Here is an 18,643-nt window from a genome sequence, read left to right as displayed (position 1 = left end):
CTCTCCCCCTCCCCTCCTCGCGGGGTACGGAGCGCAGGAGTGCGGGTCTGCGCAGGTTGTTTTGCTTGTGGTTCCACTATATCTAAAACCCAAAATAGGTAGAAAAAAATGCAAGATAAAAACAAAGTTTTCAAGGCCCTGAAAAAGTATAATTTTTCATCAACTTCCAAGCCCTACATATACCGGGTGTCCCAGAAGTCCATCCCTGATTACAAACTTTATTCATATCCGCTATATGCAATGTAGAGATGTCAAAGTGGTGCCAAAATGTTGGAAAGCTAACAAAGTTTTTTTGTTCCAGGTTTTAGTTGCGTGGCTGTAGTGTAGCAGTGTCAGTGTCCAGGAAACCGGAAATGTTCACAAATCAGGGAAAAGATCAGTGTGTCCTCTGGTACCACGAGACCTGGTCACCAATAACAGTGCAGAGGAACTTTCAAACAACTTATGGAAAGATGCCGCCCGATGTCGAGAGCATTAATTCGTGGTATGACAAGTTCAAGACCACAGAATATGTTGCTGACTTACCGAGAAGTGGCCGAACCATCAACCGTACCGATTTCAAACAACGTAAAACATCAGCCAAAAAGTTACCTTCATGATATCTTACACAAACGTTTATTGTTTCGTGCATACAAAGTGCAAATTGTATAGGCTTTGTTGCCTAATGACCAAAGGACACACTGAGCTTTTTCCTGATTTGTGAACATTTTCGGTTTTCTGGGCACTGACACTGCTACACTACAGCCACGTTACTCAAACCTGCAACAAAAAAAAACTTTGTTCGTTTTCCAACATGTTGGCACCACTTTCACATCTCTACCTTGCATATAGCGGATATGAATAAAGTTTGTGATCAGGGAAAGACTTCTGGGACACCCTGTATTAAATGAATTAGATTGAACGCACAGCTGACAAACCTAAGCATTTTTGTAAATTCCTAATGCACAATTTCTGACCTTGAGTCAACGCGTAGTGTAGGAGGATGCGGCACGTGCTGAAAGTTCTTTCCAATTGGTAACTGTGGCAAGGGTGTTTGTGGATTCGATACTAAAATGACATTACAAAGATACTTTGCAAGAAATATTTGCATAACTATAGTTCAAGGTCAACGAATTTAGCAGTACTTAATCATTTATACAACGTAATATTGATGCACTCACTTTCGCCCCTAGTAAACTCTTTGGAAGATTTTCGCTTTCACATATCATGAAATGAAAAGAGAATTCGGCTTAAAAGTAGCTGTAATATCGACCGAATTCCTTCCTCTGCAATTTGCTCTGTGAAAAAGGAAAATGACGCATTATTAAGTGGTACGAGTGTAAACATTCATTACATGATATGTAATTGGCAACGATACCACAGATCCCATCGTGTCAAAATAATGTGACGAAGGGAGAAACCACTCGCGCACCTGAAAGCGCACATGCTACATATCGGGGGTGCCAGGTTCGAATCCCCAGGGTGGCTACTCACCGGGAATTCCTGAAATTATTGGCTCCGGAATTTCTGCGTCAATTTTTCTCCGTAGACGTGAAAAATTGCAACGTTTTAAAATTCAAATCCCATTGAATATTTACATAATTTATAAATGTCCTGAGGCAAGTTTTTCACACTTTATAGCTTTAATTTTTATCGTGGAAGGAAATGAAAGCTGCGTGGAATATTAAACAAAATTGCCACAATTCGTTTACTTTGTTAATGTCCTTTGAAGAACAATCTATCTGACAGATGGAAGATTATTGCAAGATAAGATATTTTGAAATTCTTATACAATTAACAATTTTTCGTAGATTAGTATCCCGTAACATTTGTGACATGTTCGTAGATTATTTCGAGTCTTGAGTATGTGAAATGGCAAATGTAAACACCGCACCTTAAATTCATTATTTTACATGTACCTATATACCTTTTAATTGAATTAGAATTTGTGGATATGTTGGACTCTTTATATTGTATAAGTTAATAAATTAATTCTGCCTGTGCACGTTATGTAACGTAGCCGTCGTTACTAGCTTCGCTGGTGAGTGTTATTTCCTTATTGTGCCAGCACCTGTTCTTCTAGCGAGTGATAATATGGGGAAAGAAACCAACTGGGTTCTTACCTGTTACGATTCAGAGGTGACTGGTTATTGATCTGTTTATTCTTGTGACCAGTTGTAAGCTTCCTCGTTTGTCTAAACGAGACAGGTTTCACTCTGTTTTCTCTGACAGCTGGAACCCTATTTGCAAGAGAATTGCTTTATTGAATTTCGGAACCTTGCACTTGTTTCCTTTCCTTGTCTTGTTGGAACAGTCAAGTACAACACCCATTACAAAATTTTCGCGTACATGAACATCACTTAGTTTCTAAAAAGGTAATTTACTTTGACTGAAAATACAAATGTGTGGAACAGAGGAAATATTGTTGGCTAACCCTAGACGATTGATTGAATTGATTTCACTCAAAAAGCTGACCAAGGCAGAATTTATTAGCAAAATAACACAATGTAAAAGTGACGTTTCAACCTTACAGCAAGGTCTTCCTGAGACTATAAACCAAATTATTATTATTTTTTAAAATTTGGTTGAGAGTCAGTCTGAGGAAGCCCTTGCTGTAAGGTTGAAACGTCACTTTTACATTGTGTTATTTTGCTAATAAATTCTGCATTGCTCAGCTTTTTTAGGGTTTTATTAAACATGGAACAAGGCTTAATAGGTTATCGTTCGCTTTTCTGCCAATTTTAGCTAATCGCAAAGATGATGATAACATGGAAGAGATGAAGGGACAATCACAAATACATGTGGACAACACACAACAACAAGGTCCCATAGAGAATTATATGCCCATGGATCCACACGCCAGAGCCTCGCTAGTCTGCAAAATGCAATCCAGGGTGTACTACGTGGAAGTGAGGTTGACATTTGTATGTTTTTAGAAAAGTTCACCCCCTGACTTTAGATGAGAATCGGTGTTAGTTATGACGAGAGAGAGAGAGAGAGAGGTAATACTAATAGTGGTGTATGCTGTTAGGCATGGCCAACCGGGGGGCGTCGAATCTGTCTTTGATCCCTTGGACTTTGAAATTGGCATCGGTCATTTCAAGTTGCAAGAAAGCAGAAAGCTTGTTATTTTTATAACAACAGAAATGAAATTCAGTTTGGTGGTATTCGAACAGAATAAGTGAAGTAATAACTGCGTTAGATGGAAAAATTGAGTGCAATATACAGATCATGTTTTCGTGTTCTACCATTTTTAAACCAAAGAGAAAATGGATCCATGGTTTCCAAAATTCCAAAAATTAGACTCCAGAGGTCACAGTAAATAAGCTTTAGGGATACAATTTTCCTTTATAAAAAATTAATGACCTAAAAATTGAAATCAATTTATTGATAAGTTTCGTCTGAAGAAAAGACTGTTAAGAGGTTGGAAATGTTACGTTTTTATGTATATTTTTATACTATAAAAGTTTGCCTTGGTCTGCATTTTAATATTTTATTAACATGGAAACAAGGCTTAACAGTGTTATCAATTTTCCTTTAGTTTTAAACTATTTTTTCATGAACGGGGTGTGTAAAAGTTAATGACAGAATAAAATGTCTGTGTACTTCAGTGCTCCAACTCTATGAAATGTAGAAAATAATGAAGAACAGTTGTGATGGCTATTCATTCATGTAGTGGATCGAGTAGACAAGTCTCCCAAGGATATAACCTTAATTTTTATTCTAGTAGATTTCTTTATGTAGGGTTGCACAATTGATTGAGTTGGTGTTTTAAGTCCACTTTATGCACAGTAAGGCTAATCGGGACTGAACCTACAGTTTAAAGTGGGATCCGAACCACTACGCCATCGGGGGAGGCCCGTGGGGTTGCAAAAAACGTGCACCATTTTTACATAGACCTATTGCTGATATACATATATTTTCAAGTCTGCATTAATACCTGTATACCTCAAGAAGAAAACTTTGTGATGTGTCTGCAGTCACTTAAGATAACCCACTGCGAAGACCAGGCACGTAGCCAGGGGGAGGGATAAGGGGCTCAAGCCCCCCCCCCCAGAAATCCTACAAATATCTAATTTAAACGTTATTTTTATTGTTAATAACAGAAATAAAGTTATAACCACAGTAAAAAGTGCATTACATCGATAAAAGTTTATTGTGTAATACATGAACTAGGTTATACTTTTATATTCTACCATTTAATCGAAATAATATATGGATCCACAGCTTCCGAAACTTATAGTTTTCTTTGTAAGAGGTCACAAAATATAAACTTTATGAGTAAAATTTGCACTAACTGCTAAAGCCTTTTTTAACGTTTGTGTAAAAGTTAATAACAAAATACAATAACTATGATTTTCAGTACACTAACTGTACAAAATATAAGAAAAATAATGGACAACAATTGTGTTATAGATCGACCACAAGGAAAAAAACCTTGGGACTAAAAGTCCCCGCGCAGCTTTCCCTTCTTCCCTCCACCTCGGGCCATAACGAAAGATGGTCCACTCTCCCCTTTCCCTTCTCGCGGGGGTACGGTGCACAGGAGTCGCGGGTCTGCGCAGGTTGTTTTGCTCGTGGTTCCACTATAGATGATATTCACTGATACGGTGGATCGAGTAGCAATGTCTCTCCATTTAGCTGTGTAATAATAACAATACACGTGGATTGAAATTAGTATATTTTAATAACATAATAGTTATTATTGTAAAATAACAATAATTATTATTGTCATTATTATTTACACAATAGTTTTATCTATGGCCTACCCCTCTACAAGTAATTCCGGCGACGCCCGTCCTGGCAAGGGATGAGCCCCCCCCCCCCCCCGAAATAAAATTTGGCTACGGGCCTGGCGAAGGGCTCTCCACTCATTGATCCGCGAACAGAAGTCGTTGTCGAAGTTCCTCCTTCAGCAGTAAACGTGCTCATGCGGTAAGCATGCTTAGGGACGTTGGATTTTCATGTGTCGGAGACTTTAGGCTTCCAGAGGGTAAGAGACCACTACACTTCACTGGTGCAAGTGTGTGGTGCCATCTTTAAATGACAAAAATGACGTTTTGAAGCTCAGCTGATCCTTGTTCTAACTCGGTGGTTCCCAAAGTATGCGCCGTGGCTGGCCTACAGGGGCGGCCCAAATATGTGCTTAGTTTTTAACTTAAGGCAAGCAACCTAACCACACTAAAGCCCCTATCACACGGAACTGGATTTCTAGTAGGAATGCCCTAGTTGGCGCTGAACTAACTTTCTAGGTAGCAATCATGGCCGCCTGGCTGACTGCTTGACTGGTTTGGAGGAATAGGACATGTTCTAATTGCTACTTGCTTTCCTCGACTGGATTCTGTGGAACAGCCAATCAGAGCAAAGTTTGGCCATGTGAAGATAATCTGTGAGTGTGCAAAGGAGCGTTTTTGTCCGTGGTTTCCGAGTGTTACTCAAGCAATGTACAACGTATACAGCATGAAAGGCGCGTTGAGTTACACCATCTATGCTGAGTGCACGGTGTTTACATTTGAAACAACTAAAATATTCTTCCATACGTGTACAGTAAACGTTGTAATGTATGTATTTAAGCGGCGCCATTGTTTTGTACCTAATAACGTTTTATACGAAACGTTATTCCTCTCGGTTGAATAGTTATCGGCTTTTAAAAATGTGAAGTGATACATTGTTCACATCTCACGCGGCCGCCATTACAACTTCCCTCGTATGGGAACAAAAGTCTATCGACAAGTACGCTGATAAGTATCGTGTGAGTCGAAAACTAGCAAATTGGTAGCCAGTCCAGCGCCAACTGGGGCATACCTACTGGAAATCTAGTTCCGTGTGATGCGGGCTTAACTGAGCGTTGCAAGTAGATAGGCCTACATTCTGAGTTGGACGCCGCTGAAGGGCGCCGTGAAACGAGAAAGTTTGGGAACCTCTGTTTGAGCTGTATATAATTTTTGTCCAGCTGTTTTTAAAGTTTTGACTTGACTCTCCTTCGTAACAATATAATTTCACAAAATTTCGACTGTTAACGAAAAATGCCAAAATATGGATGTGATCAGTCCATACTGTGAATTGAAGAGCAGGCGGACGTTTTCATTTACGTGGGATTCGAAACACATTTATTAATGATATTTTAATAAGCTTTACCTAGCTTAAGACTCGGCTTTCAAAAATCAGCTTACTTTCCCAACTCCTTGAATAATTTAAAAGGAACTCCGGTTTTATACAGAGAAGAGTACACAAATAATTGTGTTACGATGTTATTATTTATTACATGCGTAAGAAATAGGAGAGTGCGCAAGCAATTTCACATACACAATGGAACATCCGAAATGCCACAGTACAAGTATCTTAAAAAGTAGCCATACAGGCATCCTTCAATTAGCATCCATGCAAACGGGAATTTTCCACCGTTAGTGTACATTTGTGAACACAATGACAGCTTTTGTATGCAATTAGCACAATCGGCACCACAAGTTCGTTTTTCATTATCAGAATGGGCGGGCTTTCCATTTGCAGGTGACGCATTTGCATTAGAAATTGGTGTTCTTGTTTGTAAAGCCCGCAGTGAATAAAGTGTAGGAAAAATGGAAGACGACGTTATCATTTGTATTACAGTTGAACCTGAGTTATACGTATAACTGAGAATTACTTACTTTGTCATAACATTATTACAATACTGTAATTGTATCTATTTTGAGGAACAAGGTATATGTAATGTAGGTTATTTCTGTCACAAAGTGGTAAATTAACGAATCTAAAACTTTGATACTTAAATAAAGCACATTTGTCATTTTATTAGTGAACACTTTGATACTAAAATACTACAGTAGACACTATAGTTTTATAGCTTTTCTAGCCAATTTTAAAAATCTTCTAAAACGTCATTTCTTTTTCTAATGACTGTGGAAAGTGTGGTATAAGCGATGCTATTTCAGTTTTACTTTTATGTGGTTTAGCCTCCACTTCCCGTATAAATTTTCCTTTTTGGTCAACCGTGTAACTTTTTCCTCTTTCTGTTCTCCACGACGGACCAGTAGCATCTAAGACGTTCAATGAAGGAACAGCTGTTTTTTTTTATTATTATTATTATGGAACACGGCAAACGTCAGCTATCGCCTGTCCTGTTTCGTATTTGAAACTCACCTTGTCTTTTTGTAATGACAAGAAATGTATACTTCTACAAGATTGTTGTAGCTTGGTTACGTACAATTCATAGGCGACGATTCCATGGGGCTTGGGGGTGCTCGACCCCCTCCCCCAATGTTAACGATGTGGGGGCAGAGCCCCCCCAAATAATTTTGCTTAAGAGGATCTAATGTATTATTTTTGCTTCTCTTGTAAAGTTTACTCTGAATTGTGCCACATGAACTTAACTTTAAATACATTTGAAATGTTCTTCTAGACCATCAACTTTGGGGAGCTGAGACCGCTAACCCATCAAATTTTGGGCGGGGGGCTATGACCAGAGAGCAAAACACATGACTTATTACTATATACTAAGTATGTAATTATGAGTATTGTTAAAATTTTTACTAAAAAGAGTTTCAAAAGACGATGTGCATGAAGTAGGGTAGTGGATGGGACGTTCGGGCTACAAATGGCTCTCACGACATCATTGATATGTTAGGGAGATCTGTTTTGCGCTCCTTGGTAGCAGATATTAAAAGTCGGGAATATTTTGCTATTATGGTTGACGAAACTTGTGACATATCCATTCGTGAACAATTGACATTCTGCATTCGAACTGTGAATAAAAAAAATTGATATTTTTGAGGAATTCATGGGCTTTTATGATATTCCGAACACAAGAGGCCAAAACTTCAAAAAGGGAGAGAGTGAGTCATTCATTAATTTATTTCAGTGATCAGAGGCCCCCCCCCAATAATTTTGACAAGTCGGCGCCCCTGGTACAATTCAACTGTATTTTATGACAATTAGTACGTATAAATGCATTACGTACAAATAAGGTTTAACTTAGTGGTTCCCAAAGTGTGCGCCGCGTCTTATGTGCTTATTTAGTACTTTCTACATGTAAAATGTTTATGAATTTGAAGCATGTGTTTATTTTTAAACTTCAGGCAAGCAACCTAACCTCAGTATCTGAGCGTTGCAAGTGATAGATAGGCCTACATTCTGACTTGGGCGCCGTGGAATTAAAAAGTTTGGGAATCCCTGGTTTAGGTAACACGTTTTTAAATTATATTTTGCCGGGACATACAATAATTTACGTATAAAACAGAATTACGCAGGACCGAGTTACGTGTAAACAGTCTCAACTGTAGTAGCATTAATTGTGGTGAAATCATGGGTGCGAAATACAATTTATATTTTGAGATGATGTTGACATGTTGCTGGATTCGCGAATGAGTAAATACTCAAATTATAAATCTTATACATTCAATGCTATACAATTAATGCTACTGATAAATATTTATAGATAAGTTTATTGATTTTTTTAAAAAAAAACTCGATTTTTCCTTTAGAAAAGTGTATAGGTTTCAAAAATCCTGGAAATTATTTGAAGGGACAAGAACATCCTGCTGAAGTTTTCTTTAGCATGAATATTTGCAAGAGTTTGCTATATTTAGACACGCGGCCAGGAAGCGTAAATTTCCATAAATAATCAAAGATATTTGGAATTATATGGCTTGGTTTTTACATAAAAACTGTTTATTTAAACCGAAATCGGAAGAATAATTTTAAGAATCAATTTGATTTTTTTTGTTATTTATCGTCTCTTCTGCCATTTTTGGCTAATCGCAACGATGAGGATGAGCGATTAAATTGATAAAAGGGAATGTCAGGCCGTGATTCGAACCCGGAACCCCTGGCGTCGTAGCGCAGTGTGCTAACCACTCCGCCACGAAGTCGGGCTTTTATGAATCAACAATAATTCTAGAATATAAGAGCACGTCGCCTAATCTACAATGCATATGTACCGTTTAATGTAATTGAATCAGAATTTTTGGATACATTGGAATCACAAACACACTTTATATTGTTAATATACTGTATTGGTATGGAGGGGGGTGAGAGGCGGTAATACGCAAGGTTGAAATAGAGAAAACATCTTGTAGCCTTGAATTTTTGGAAAGTTCGCCTTGAAAACCAAGAATTACGTGAATTTTATCATGGTCCTAGAGTGGACACCCTGCACTTGACCCGCAAGTGCGAAGTGACAGACTTACCACCTCCCCCACACACTCTCTCATTCTGTAGGATACAGTGGCCATACATTGTTATGTTTTGATGTTGCTCCCAAGGTCAGCTGTAGCTAGAAATTTCTGCCTGGGGCGAGAATCGATTTTCCTGCCCCTCCCCACTCCACACCCACGCTTGGGTCAAATGTTACTGTTTCACGTGCGCCTTCGACAAACGTTCCAAATGCGACATTTTCTCTGTTCTAGTGAATACGTTATTGTGTCGTACATTGAGTTCAATTATTACAGTGTACAGAGAATCTAATAGCAGAACATTGTAAGAATGCTCTAAATATAATAAACTCCACTACAAAGTATTATTTTATAACTGGCATTAACCAGTACTGAGAATAGGGCTAGGTTGTTCGGGAAAAGACAGTCAAGTCACAAACTGCTATTTTTTGTTGCTTTCATTTAACCTTTAAACACCCGAGTCGGTTTTCGAAAGTAACCCCTCTCTCGCCGCGGCCTTTGCGCGCGAGTTTTAAATTTTTACACTTATTTCAGAAAAAAAAAAACGTTATATCTCTGAGACTATTTGAGCAATCTACTTCGGATAACTTTTGCTTGAAAGCAAAAACAATTCGGAAAGCCCAAGTGAGAAAAACGGGGTTGGGAGGGCCAAGTCCCCAAATTTCAATGGAAAATAAATCTGGCGTTCGCCCCCCTCTTCTCCCGTTATTTTGGAAAAAGGGCGAAAACTTTTGCATTGTTTTCAAAGAATAGACCTTTTGCAACAGAGGAAACTTCTTTCAAGTCTCTAGTTCTCATACAGGTTGAAATATGACTCAATATGTACAATCCTGCATTTGCATATTAGGGAACGGGGGAGGGGGTGGGTTTTCTTCCACATGACATTTCAACATCTCAACATTTATCTCAACATCTATCAGCGTTTACAACCTCACATACAAGTATGAAGGTCCTAAAAGCACGTGAATGTTGTAATCGGCACCATGGGTCATATATGAAATTGAATTGTTGTTTTAAGTCCACTTTATGCACAGTAAGGCTAATCGGGACTGGACCTACAGTTTAAAGTGGGATCCGAACCACTTGTGCCTCCACCGGGTATCGAACCCGGGACCCCTTGATTACAAGGCGAGGACGCTACCACTGCGCCATCGGGGAGGCCCATGGGTCATATATGACCCATTGGCTGTTTAAAGGTTAAGTCACACTGACAATTAAGGAAAATATAAGTATAATAGGGATCTGATATTCGGATATCATTGAATAATCATATTAGTCTGACATCCGGATTTCTGCAAGGTTGTTGAAGGTACAGTGGGATCCATGAGTATTACCGTGCAAATTGTCCATGACCATTTTCATTAATTTTTCTGTTACATCCTATGTGTTTTTAAGTGATGGATTTTTATGTATGCTGGTGCAGAAGTTGTCAACAGCTTGTTTTCAGTTTTCTTTTCATTCTTGAAGCTCTTATTGGGTCAAATAAAGTGCACGAACATGGTGATGGACAATTTGCACGGTAATACTCATGGATCCCACTGTACAGGAACCTATAAATTCTATTCGGTTTATTGGATTCCGTAAGAGGACCGGAACCTTTTCTCTCACACAATTTAAATTCGGTGCAAGTTGCGTATTGTTTCATTTCAATACGGGAAGGGACCGAATTGAAATACTTCATAGATAAAAGGGTTCTTTACGGTCCACAACCCATGTACGCTTTCTGATTTTTTCTCCTGGACCGGAATTGAATTTATTTAAAAATTCCTGGACCTTAACAACCCTGATTTTGTGTCCATCCCTACTATGAGTGAACGTGAAACGTCGCACCACCTTCGCACGGGAATTGTGCTTAGTTCTAAACAATACGAAAGTTATTCGGAGAGTGGTGTTAAGAAGGAAATGAAATGCCACGCGTGAATTCAGCACCGCGTACAGCGATGCAATCTTTGCATTTTTAACTAAGAATTGAGGGGTCTAGTGAGAGAGGGATCTATGCCACTTTGACAAGAAATGGAAATAAATTGAGTTTTCTAAAGCATTGCGTTGAGTCATAATTTGTATAACAAAGGGTAATTTTTTTCTGAACATATTGTTAGGTAAATTATTCAAAAGGAAAAATATGAATTTCAATATAAATATCATTTATTATGAACATGTATGGTATATTATACTGTTGTAGTATACCCATGTAGAAAAATTAATCTAGCACATCAAATACTTTGAACAAGGCTTAAATACTTTTGCCTCAGTGTAAATCATGTTGACAGGGTTACATATGATCTACATAAAGACAACTTCATATGTGTTCTGGAGGATCTTCACTGTCCATTGTTTCTGTGGATTTTAGTTTTTGGTAAACACCATGAAGAACTGGAGGAATATAAGGCATTATTGCCATGAGATCTTTTAACTTCAGGGCTGATATTAAATCTAGCACCGGTTACTGCAACACAACCTCTGCCACTCCTATTGCAGACACCATCAGTAAGTGGCATAGCTCCTTCTCTCACTCAAAATGCTGATGAGGACGTATTCAAGGACTCAGAAAATCTGCTGCAGAACAAGCGGGAGCTATGCCACATGGTTGTAGTTCACATGATAGATGACAGATGGTAGGAGAAGACTGAAAATGGCAAAAAATAAAATTTTCAAGATTTGTGGCACAGCTCCCTCTCTCACTAGACCCCTCAATTGCGAGTAGATCATGCAAATTGCAAATTATACATGGAAATAAAGCCCCCAAGTTCTTAACTCGTATATTGTGTTTGAGAAGTTTTTTGGTGATTCAGCTGTTGAGGGAACATTGAACTTACGAACCTCATGCACTCACCAAAGATTTCGACAACAAGGCTGGAGTGGCAAGATTGTTTATTGATATGCCGATTCATTAATTGTTTTCTGAAACCAATAAGTTGCTGACCAAGGCATTATTAAGATAAAAACACTTAACACGTAACGTTTCGACCCTGTATCAGGGTCTTCATCAGACGAAGAACTAAACTTTTAGTTTACAGGGTCGAAACGTTACGTGTTAAGTGTTTTTATCTTAATAAACTGCCTTGGTCAGCTACTTATTGGTTTTAATATGGAAACAAGGCTTAATTATATTACAATTGTTTTCTGCCCAGGGGCAGATCTTTCTTTGCAACCTCCATGTTGTTGGATCTTCAGCCCTTCGCTTTGTAGCAGCCTAGGAACCATTTATTTTGATGGCGTCAATCATTTGGTATCGTCTTCTTCCCCGGATTCTCTTTCCCTCGACCATTCCTTCAATAGCATCTTTAGGATTCAGTTTCTTCTCATCCAGTGGCCCAACCAATTACTTTTCCTTTTCATGATTATATCCAGCATTGATATCTTTTCCCCATATCTTTCATTTCTCACTTTTTCTGTCCATCTAATCCGTTCCATTCGTCTTCATGGCCACATTTCTAGAGCTTCCAGTCGCTTTTCTCACTTGTTCTCATATCCATGTTCCGCAACATATAGAGCTACACTCCATACAAAGATATGCCGATGTTGCAGGAAATTGCGTTTCCATTTGTTACTACTAAACCCTTCACGTTAGAAGTTCATTTCTAGAAATTTTGTTTATTGTTCTTGAGGTACCTTTCAGTTAACCTGTATTTTATATCCTTTGCGGTACTTTTTTAAAAACTCTATACGCTTTATCAGCAGTTGATTGATTTGATTTATTTTACTTCGCTTTTCTGCCACTTTTGGCTAATCCCGAAGATGAGGATACGTGGTGATGTGAAAAAATTGATGGAGGACACACAAACATCCATGCCCAGGCCAGGATTCGAACCCGGGACCCCTGTCGTCGTAGCGCGATGTGCTATATCAACAATAAAAATGTATTGTGAACTGAGGGTCGAGGGACCACATTCAAAGAACAATCTAAAGTTGTAACCAGGACCTCTTATTTCTTTGCTTGTTAAAATCTAAAGAAAAAAACACGGAAAAAGCGATCCACGAATCATTATTGGCCAGCACTGGATGTCCTATTTCTTCCTTGACCGTATCTCACTATATTCACTGCTTATTTAATCCAGGACTAATTGAAATGAAAACACTTTCCCGTTGATATACTTAAATAACTGAAGAATTTTCAACCATCACTCTAATTATATCCACAGGGAATCAAGTAAACAGCCGACGTCAGTGTCAGAGTGGTTATTGCAGTGCGCTACGACACCAGAGTTCCGGGTTTGAATCCAGGTCTGGCTATGGGTGTTCTTTGTGAGGGCTCTTTCATCAATTTCATGACTCATCCTCATGTTCGCAATTAGCCAAAACTGGCAGAAAAGCGAAGTAAAATAAAGCAAATCAATCGGTCAGTCAGTCAGTATACCGGGCAAAATGCGATGGGATGTTGCGGTTACGTAGGAAATGAAGCTCCAAATGTCTTTTGTTTTTAAACCTTTGGCCTGTTTTGTATTCTGTTGTAAAAACCGATGATTTTCAAAATTCTGAAAACAATTATCTCTGTTTAGAATCACTCCAAAGAGCTGCTGTCTAGATATCCGTGATCGTTTCGGGGCACAGTTAAGTTCCATATATCTATACTACGTCTCAGGAGTTTGGGGAGCAAGTCCGGTCATAACCGTAGAGAAGGGGAGAAAGCAAGTGCGAGCTGCTGCAGTTGGTAGTTGCAGTCGCGTTACCCCTCCATGTAATTCCTTTCTCGCTGACGCGTTTATTGATCGATTCCTCTCAAGTCGCTAATTGCGCAGATGACTTGATTTCGTTCGCTTGCTCCAGAGACTGGGACGGAGTGTAGAAACAATTAGAAATCAAAACTAATCTTTCACATCTGTTTCGATATTGTTAAGGATGTCGAACAAGTGGCAAACAAGGAAGCCGTGTCACACACGACAGGTTTGATCTTTGTATGAAACACAAGATTTGTTGAAACGGGGCTGGAGTAAGAACTGTCGCAATGTGGCTAATTTCGGCTTTATCTGTAACCTTGGATGAGCAGGTGGCTACTCACCGGGAATTCTGGGAATTATGCGTGAATTCTACGTGAATTTTTCTTTGTAGACGTGAAAAATTGCAACTTTTATTAATCCAAATGACAATGAGTTTATTTATAAATGCCCTGAGACATTTTTTTCACATTTAGCTTTTATTTTTTATCGAGGAAGGAAAAGAAATAGAAAGCTGCGTGGAAAATAAATCAAAATTCTCTCAATCTGTTTGCTTCGTTGTGTCCTTTGCAGAACAATAATCTATCTGACAGACGGAAGATTATTGCAAGATAAGATATCTTGAATTTGATTAGGTAAATTTGATTTTGGAATTCTTATAGAACGGACATTTTCTAGGAAAGCGGGCCCGGCGCCCACCCAGCGTCGAATAACATGGGTACCTGGAGGAAACCCTGGGGGTTAAAGGCGGTCAGGGGCGTGATGCTGATCACACCACCCCCACTCACGACCGGATCAAGAAAGTGTGGGGCGTTACCCCCACACCCCCTATACGCCTTCATGGCGTAGTGCTAAGCACAGGGGAGCACTTTACCTTTTTTTACCTTTAGTATATCCCGTAACATATGTGATTTATGTTTTTAGATGTATTTCGAGTCTGAGTATGTGAAATGGCAAATGTAAACTCCACACCTCAAATTAAATTGAATTGAATTATAATTTTTGGATACATTGGAATCACAAGGACCCTTTATATTGTTAATATACTGTATTTCTATGGAGGGGGTGAGAGGCTGTAATACGCAAGGTTGAAATAGAGAAAACATATTCTTGTAGCCTTGAATTCTTGGAAAGTTCATCTTAAAAACCTGGAATTAGTTGAATTTTATCATGGTCCTAGAGTGGTCACCCTGTGGTAGAATCTTGATCATCAGCACCACGCCTATATTGAAAGTGGTAGGTTAAAATAAACATTATATTTGAAGCTTTTTGTTCCGACGTGAGAGATTTCATTGCTCGTTTCTTCCATGCGACAAGGGAGAAAATGTTGGGAGTTACGTTCTATATTTAATCGGGGTACCCATTGTCCCGGAAAACCTGGAAAAGTCAGAATTTTGAAAATACATCCAAAAACGTGGGAACGTCCGAGAAATTGCAATGTTTTTATACCTGCCAGGATTTGGAGATAAGAGTAAATTCCACATTTTTCATGAACTTACTTTTTGAGAGGACACATTTTGTATGCAAATAAATTAATCGAATAAACTTGATTAATAAGTTCAGTTTAACGCTTCAAATTTGGTTGTTGGCATTCTAAAGCTCTACGGAGTGATCCAGAAATTTATTTTCAAAGTGCCTGAAAAAGTCAGCAGATATGTGTTGTCAAAATGAATGAGAACCCTGTTAATTGGCAGTTTAGCAATTAAGTGTCACATGGTCTGAAGTTACTTTAAATATATTTTCGCAACTCTTTGCATGTAGCTGTACCCATTTTTGGTGATGCATTGCTTTTAGTGCGATCATCTGCTTTTTAAAAGATGATTTCACCGGTAAAGCAACAAGGAAATTGGACTGATTTAAAATTTCTGTTACATACACGCAATCGTACACATATTACGTAATTTTCATTCTACGTATTGATTGATGTTTGTCTCCGGTACTGTACTGGAATGCATTAGTTGAAACAAAAAGCATGCATAAAGTCTGTAGCTCAGACCAAATGTTTAAATGCATTATCTAGAAACATACAAGCACTTTGGCGTTACCTTTACATACGACAGCTATGCAAAAATGCATCAAACCCTAAACCTGATTTTTGACAAGGGTTCAATACAGCACTTTAGTGCATCAATCTATGCATTTCTGGTACATCCTATTTGGTGCATTTTGTTTTCTGTGTGTAGGTCGAGCGAGAAAAATATGGCTTTCCTTGGTTGCTTGCGGATTTAGTGGCTACATACAATATGTGCAGATGTGTAAGCTATATTTTCATACATCCAGGTGTTTTATCTCTTTAAATACATATGCATAGCAGGGAAGAGAGAAGGCCCGCTTTAGAAGAAAGCATTTTTCTTTACATTTATGCAATGACCAAAATGCTACCGTGTAAAGTGAAAGATCTTATGGCATTTCAGATACCATGGCATATTTCATGGCATTTCTCAAGTATACCATCTGTCCTGTTTCCGTAGCATAACCAATCAGAAAGCGAGCTCTAGGTCACGAGTGGAGATGTAATGGCGGCCACGTGAGATGTAAAGAACGTCACTTCACATTTTTAGAAGCCGATAACTATTCAACCGAGAGGAATAACGTTTACTATAAAACGGTATTACGTACAAATCAATGGCACTGCTTAAATACATACTTTATAGCGTAATACTTAAATACAAACATACAGAAGACGTATGGAAGAATATTTTAGTTGTTTCAATTGTAAACGCCGTTCACTCACGCATTTCGTGCTGTATATATTATACATCACAATCGCAAAAGCTAGCCGGAATGTTACATGCATGCTTCCGTGTAAAGTACTGTTCTATAAGATTGTTGGAAGCATTTGCTAGCAAAAATGTTAAAGGAAATGCTTCCGTCTAAAGCAAGCCATACACAAATGTTTTTTTTTTTTTTTTGCATATCCAGGAAGATCCACATACTGTGCAAAACGTGACCAGAAAACCTTGTTTGACTTGGGGATGCTGTTGCGAAACGTATCAAACTTACGGGAACTTGTGTGTAGGCGTTCTTTTTGTGGCTACCGTACTGGAAAAACACAGGATAATCGATATTATGGACAAAGATAACCAGCACACGATCAGCAACACAGGCGAACCATAACCAGAATTCATCGAAGAGCGTGCACTTTTATGATAGTTGGTTTCTGTTTCCTTTTCCAGCTATGGTCGAGTGCAAAGTGTCAAGTTACTACCACGTCACAAGGAGGAGGAGGGCGCTGGGATTGGGCTTTGTGCCACCGTGGCGTTCATGGACATCAAATCGGCGTCGAAGGCGCACAATGCGGACCACAAGTTGGACGAGCGGACTCTGACCACCGAGTACTACGAACCTCCCACGCCGTCGACCGCCAGCACAGCCATCCACATACACGAAAGGGAGGACGTACTTAGGGGGAGTGGAGGAGGGGGAGCCACTCCCCTGTATGCACCACGGTCCCCCCGCTTCCCTCACGGGTAAGTTTTTCACTTTTTTTACCTTTATACGGCAGCAACAACAGAAATGAAACCTTCGTTTATAAAGTTTTGGGGGAATAGCATTAAAAAAAAAAAAAACAGGGCTACCTTGAAAAGTACAATCACCTGCAATAAAAATGGGACACCTAGATCCTGAAATACTGGCTTTCCTGCAACACGTTATGTGTTTGTTGCCTAACTCTAAGCCGATAAATTGATTTTAATAGAAAATTTTGAATGTTCAACACACATACCGCCTTGCAGGGAAACTAGCATTTCAGGATCTACGTGTCCAATTTTTATTGGCGGTGACTGTACATGAGCAAAATATTGAAAGGGAATCATATGGAAAATCAATGAAGATATTAGTAACTCGAACATTTGTTAGTAAATTAGAACGAACATACTACATTGACCTGGAAATTAATTTTAAATGATAATTCGGGATTCCAGAGGAACCTGCTTTTTGTGTTGGCCTGACAAACAGCTGTACACATTTCGTCTGATTTTTGACTGGCGTTATAAAAAGTACTTGCGTAAAAGAAATGACACTTTTATTGTGTAGCCTTCGACATACATCCCTTCGAACTGTACACACTGATTTGTACGGCCTTACAACTTCTGGATGCCTCTGTAGAAGTCGTCCCTTGCAATGGTGTTGAATGTACTCGTCACGGCTTTCTTGATGTAAAAGTCAAGTCAAAGAGAGAGAGACCCCATCAAATGGGATTTCACTTTTGAAACGAAGAGTAATCAGCATGTAGGGCGGTCAAGCACAGTCAAAATGTATTGGCGATTGTTCCCTTGTGCGACGAGGCGTTGTCGTGCAAAAAGAAACAAATCGTCAGATTCATAGCTATATGTCCGGTCTAACACGTCGAATTATTTTTAGGAGCCCTTCTGGATGGTGAAACTGTGAATGCAATGAACTACAAATGAGTAATGGAAAGGCACCTGAAACGAATTCGACGAGTTACCGTACATATAGCTATGAATCTGATGATTGGTTTATTTTTGCACGACAACGCCTCGTCGCACAAGGGAACAATCGCCAATACATTTTGACTGTGCTTGACCGCCCTACATGCTGATTACTCTTCGTTTCAAAAGTGAAATCCCACTTGAAGGGACGTCTCTTTGACTCGACTTTTACATCCAGAAAACCGTGACGAGTACATTCAACACCATTGCAAGGGACGACTTCTATAGAGGCATCCAGAAGTTATATAAACGTGCAAATCAGTGTATACAGTTGGAAGGGATGTATGCCGAAGGCTACACAATACACGTGTCATTTCTTTTACGTAAGTACTTTTTATAAAGCCAGTTATAAAACTTAGTAGACGCACCGTGTATTACTAAATATTAAAGC

The 18,643-nt window shown here is 38.9% G+C and overlaps 1 protein-coding gene across 3 annotated transcripts in view; it reads left to right on the top strand.

Annotated features, from left to right (window-relative positions):
* LOC145996207 (uncharacterized) overlaps positions 1–18,643 on the top strand; it is a 258,493-nt gene that overhangs the window by 146,988 nt on the left and 92,862 nt on the right. For all 3 annotated transcript variants that reach the window (XM_083132625.1, XM_083132626.1, XM_083132624.1), the window contains exon 2: positions 16,978–17,271. In XM_083132625.1, coding sequence (XP_082988751.1) covers positions 16,978–17,271 — 294 coding nt within the window. The remainder of the gene's footprint in view (positions 1–16,977; positions 17,272–18,643) is intronic.

Source organism: Lepisma saccharinum, chromosome 12 (assembly GCF_977018435.1).
Source record: "Lepisma saccharinum chromosome 12, izLepSacc3.1, whole genome shotgun sequence".
Classification (NCBI taxonomy): domain Eukaryota; kingdom Metazoa; phylum Arthropoda; class Insecta; order Zygentoma; family Lepismatidae; genus Lepisma; species Lepisma saccharinum.
This window is presented reverse-complemented; position numbering and strand designations above follow the sequence as displayed.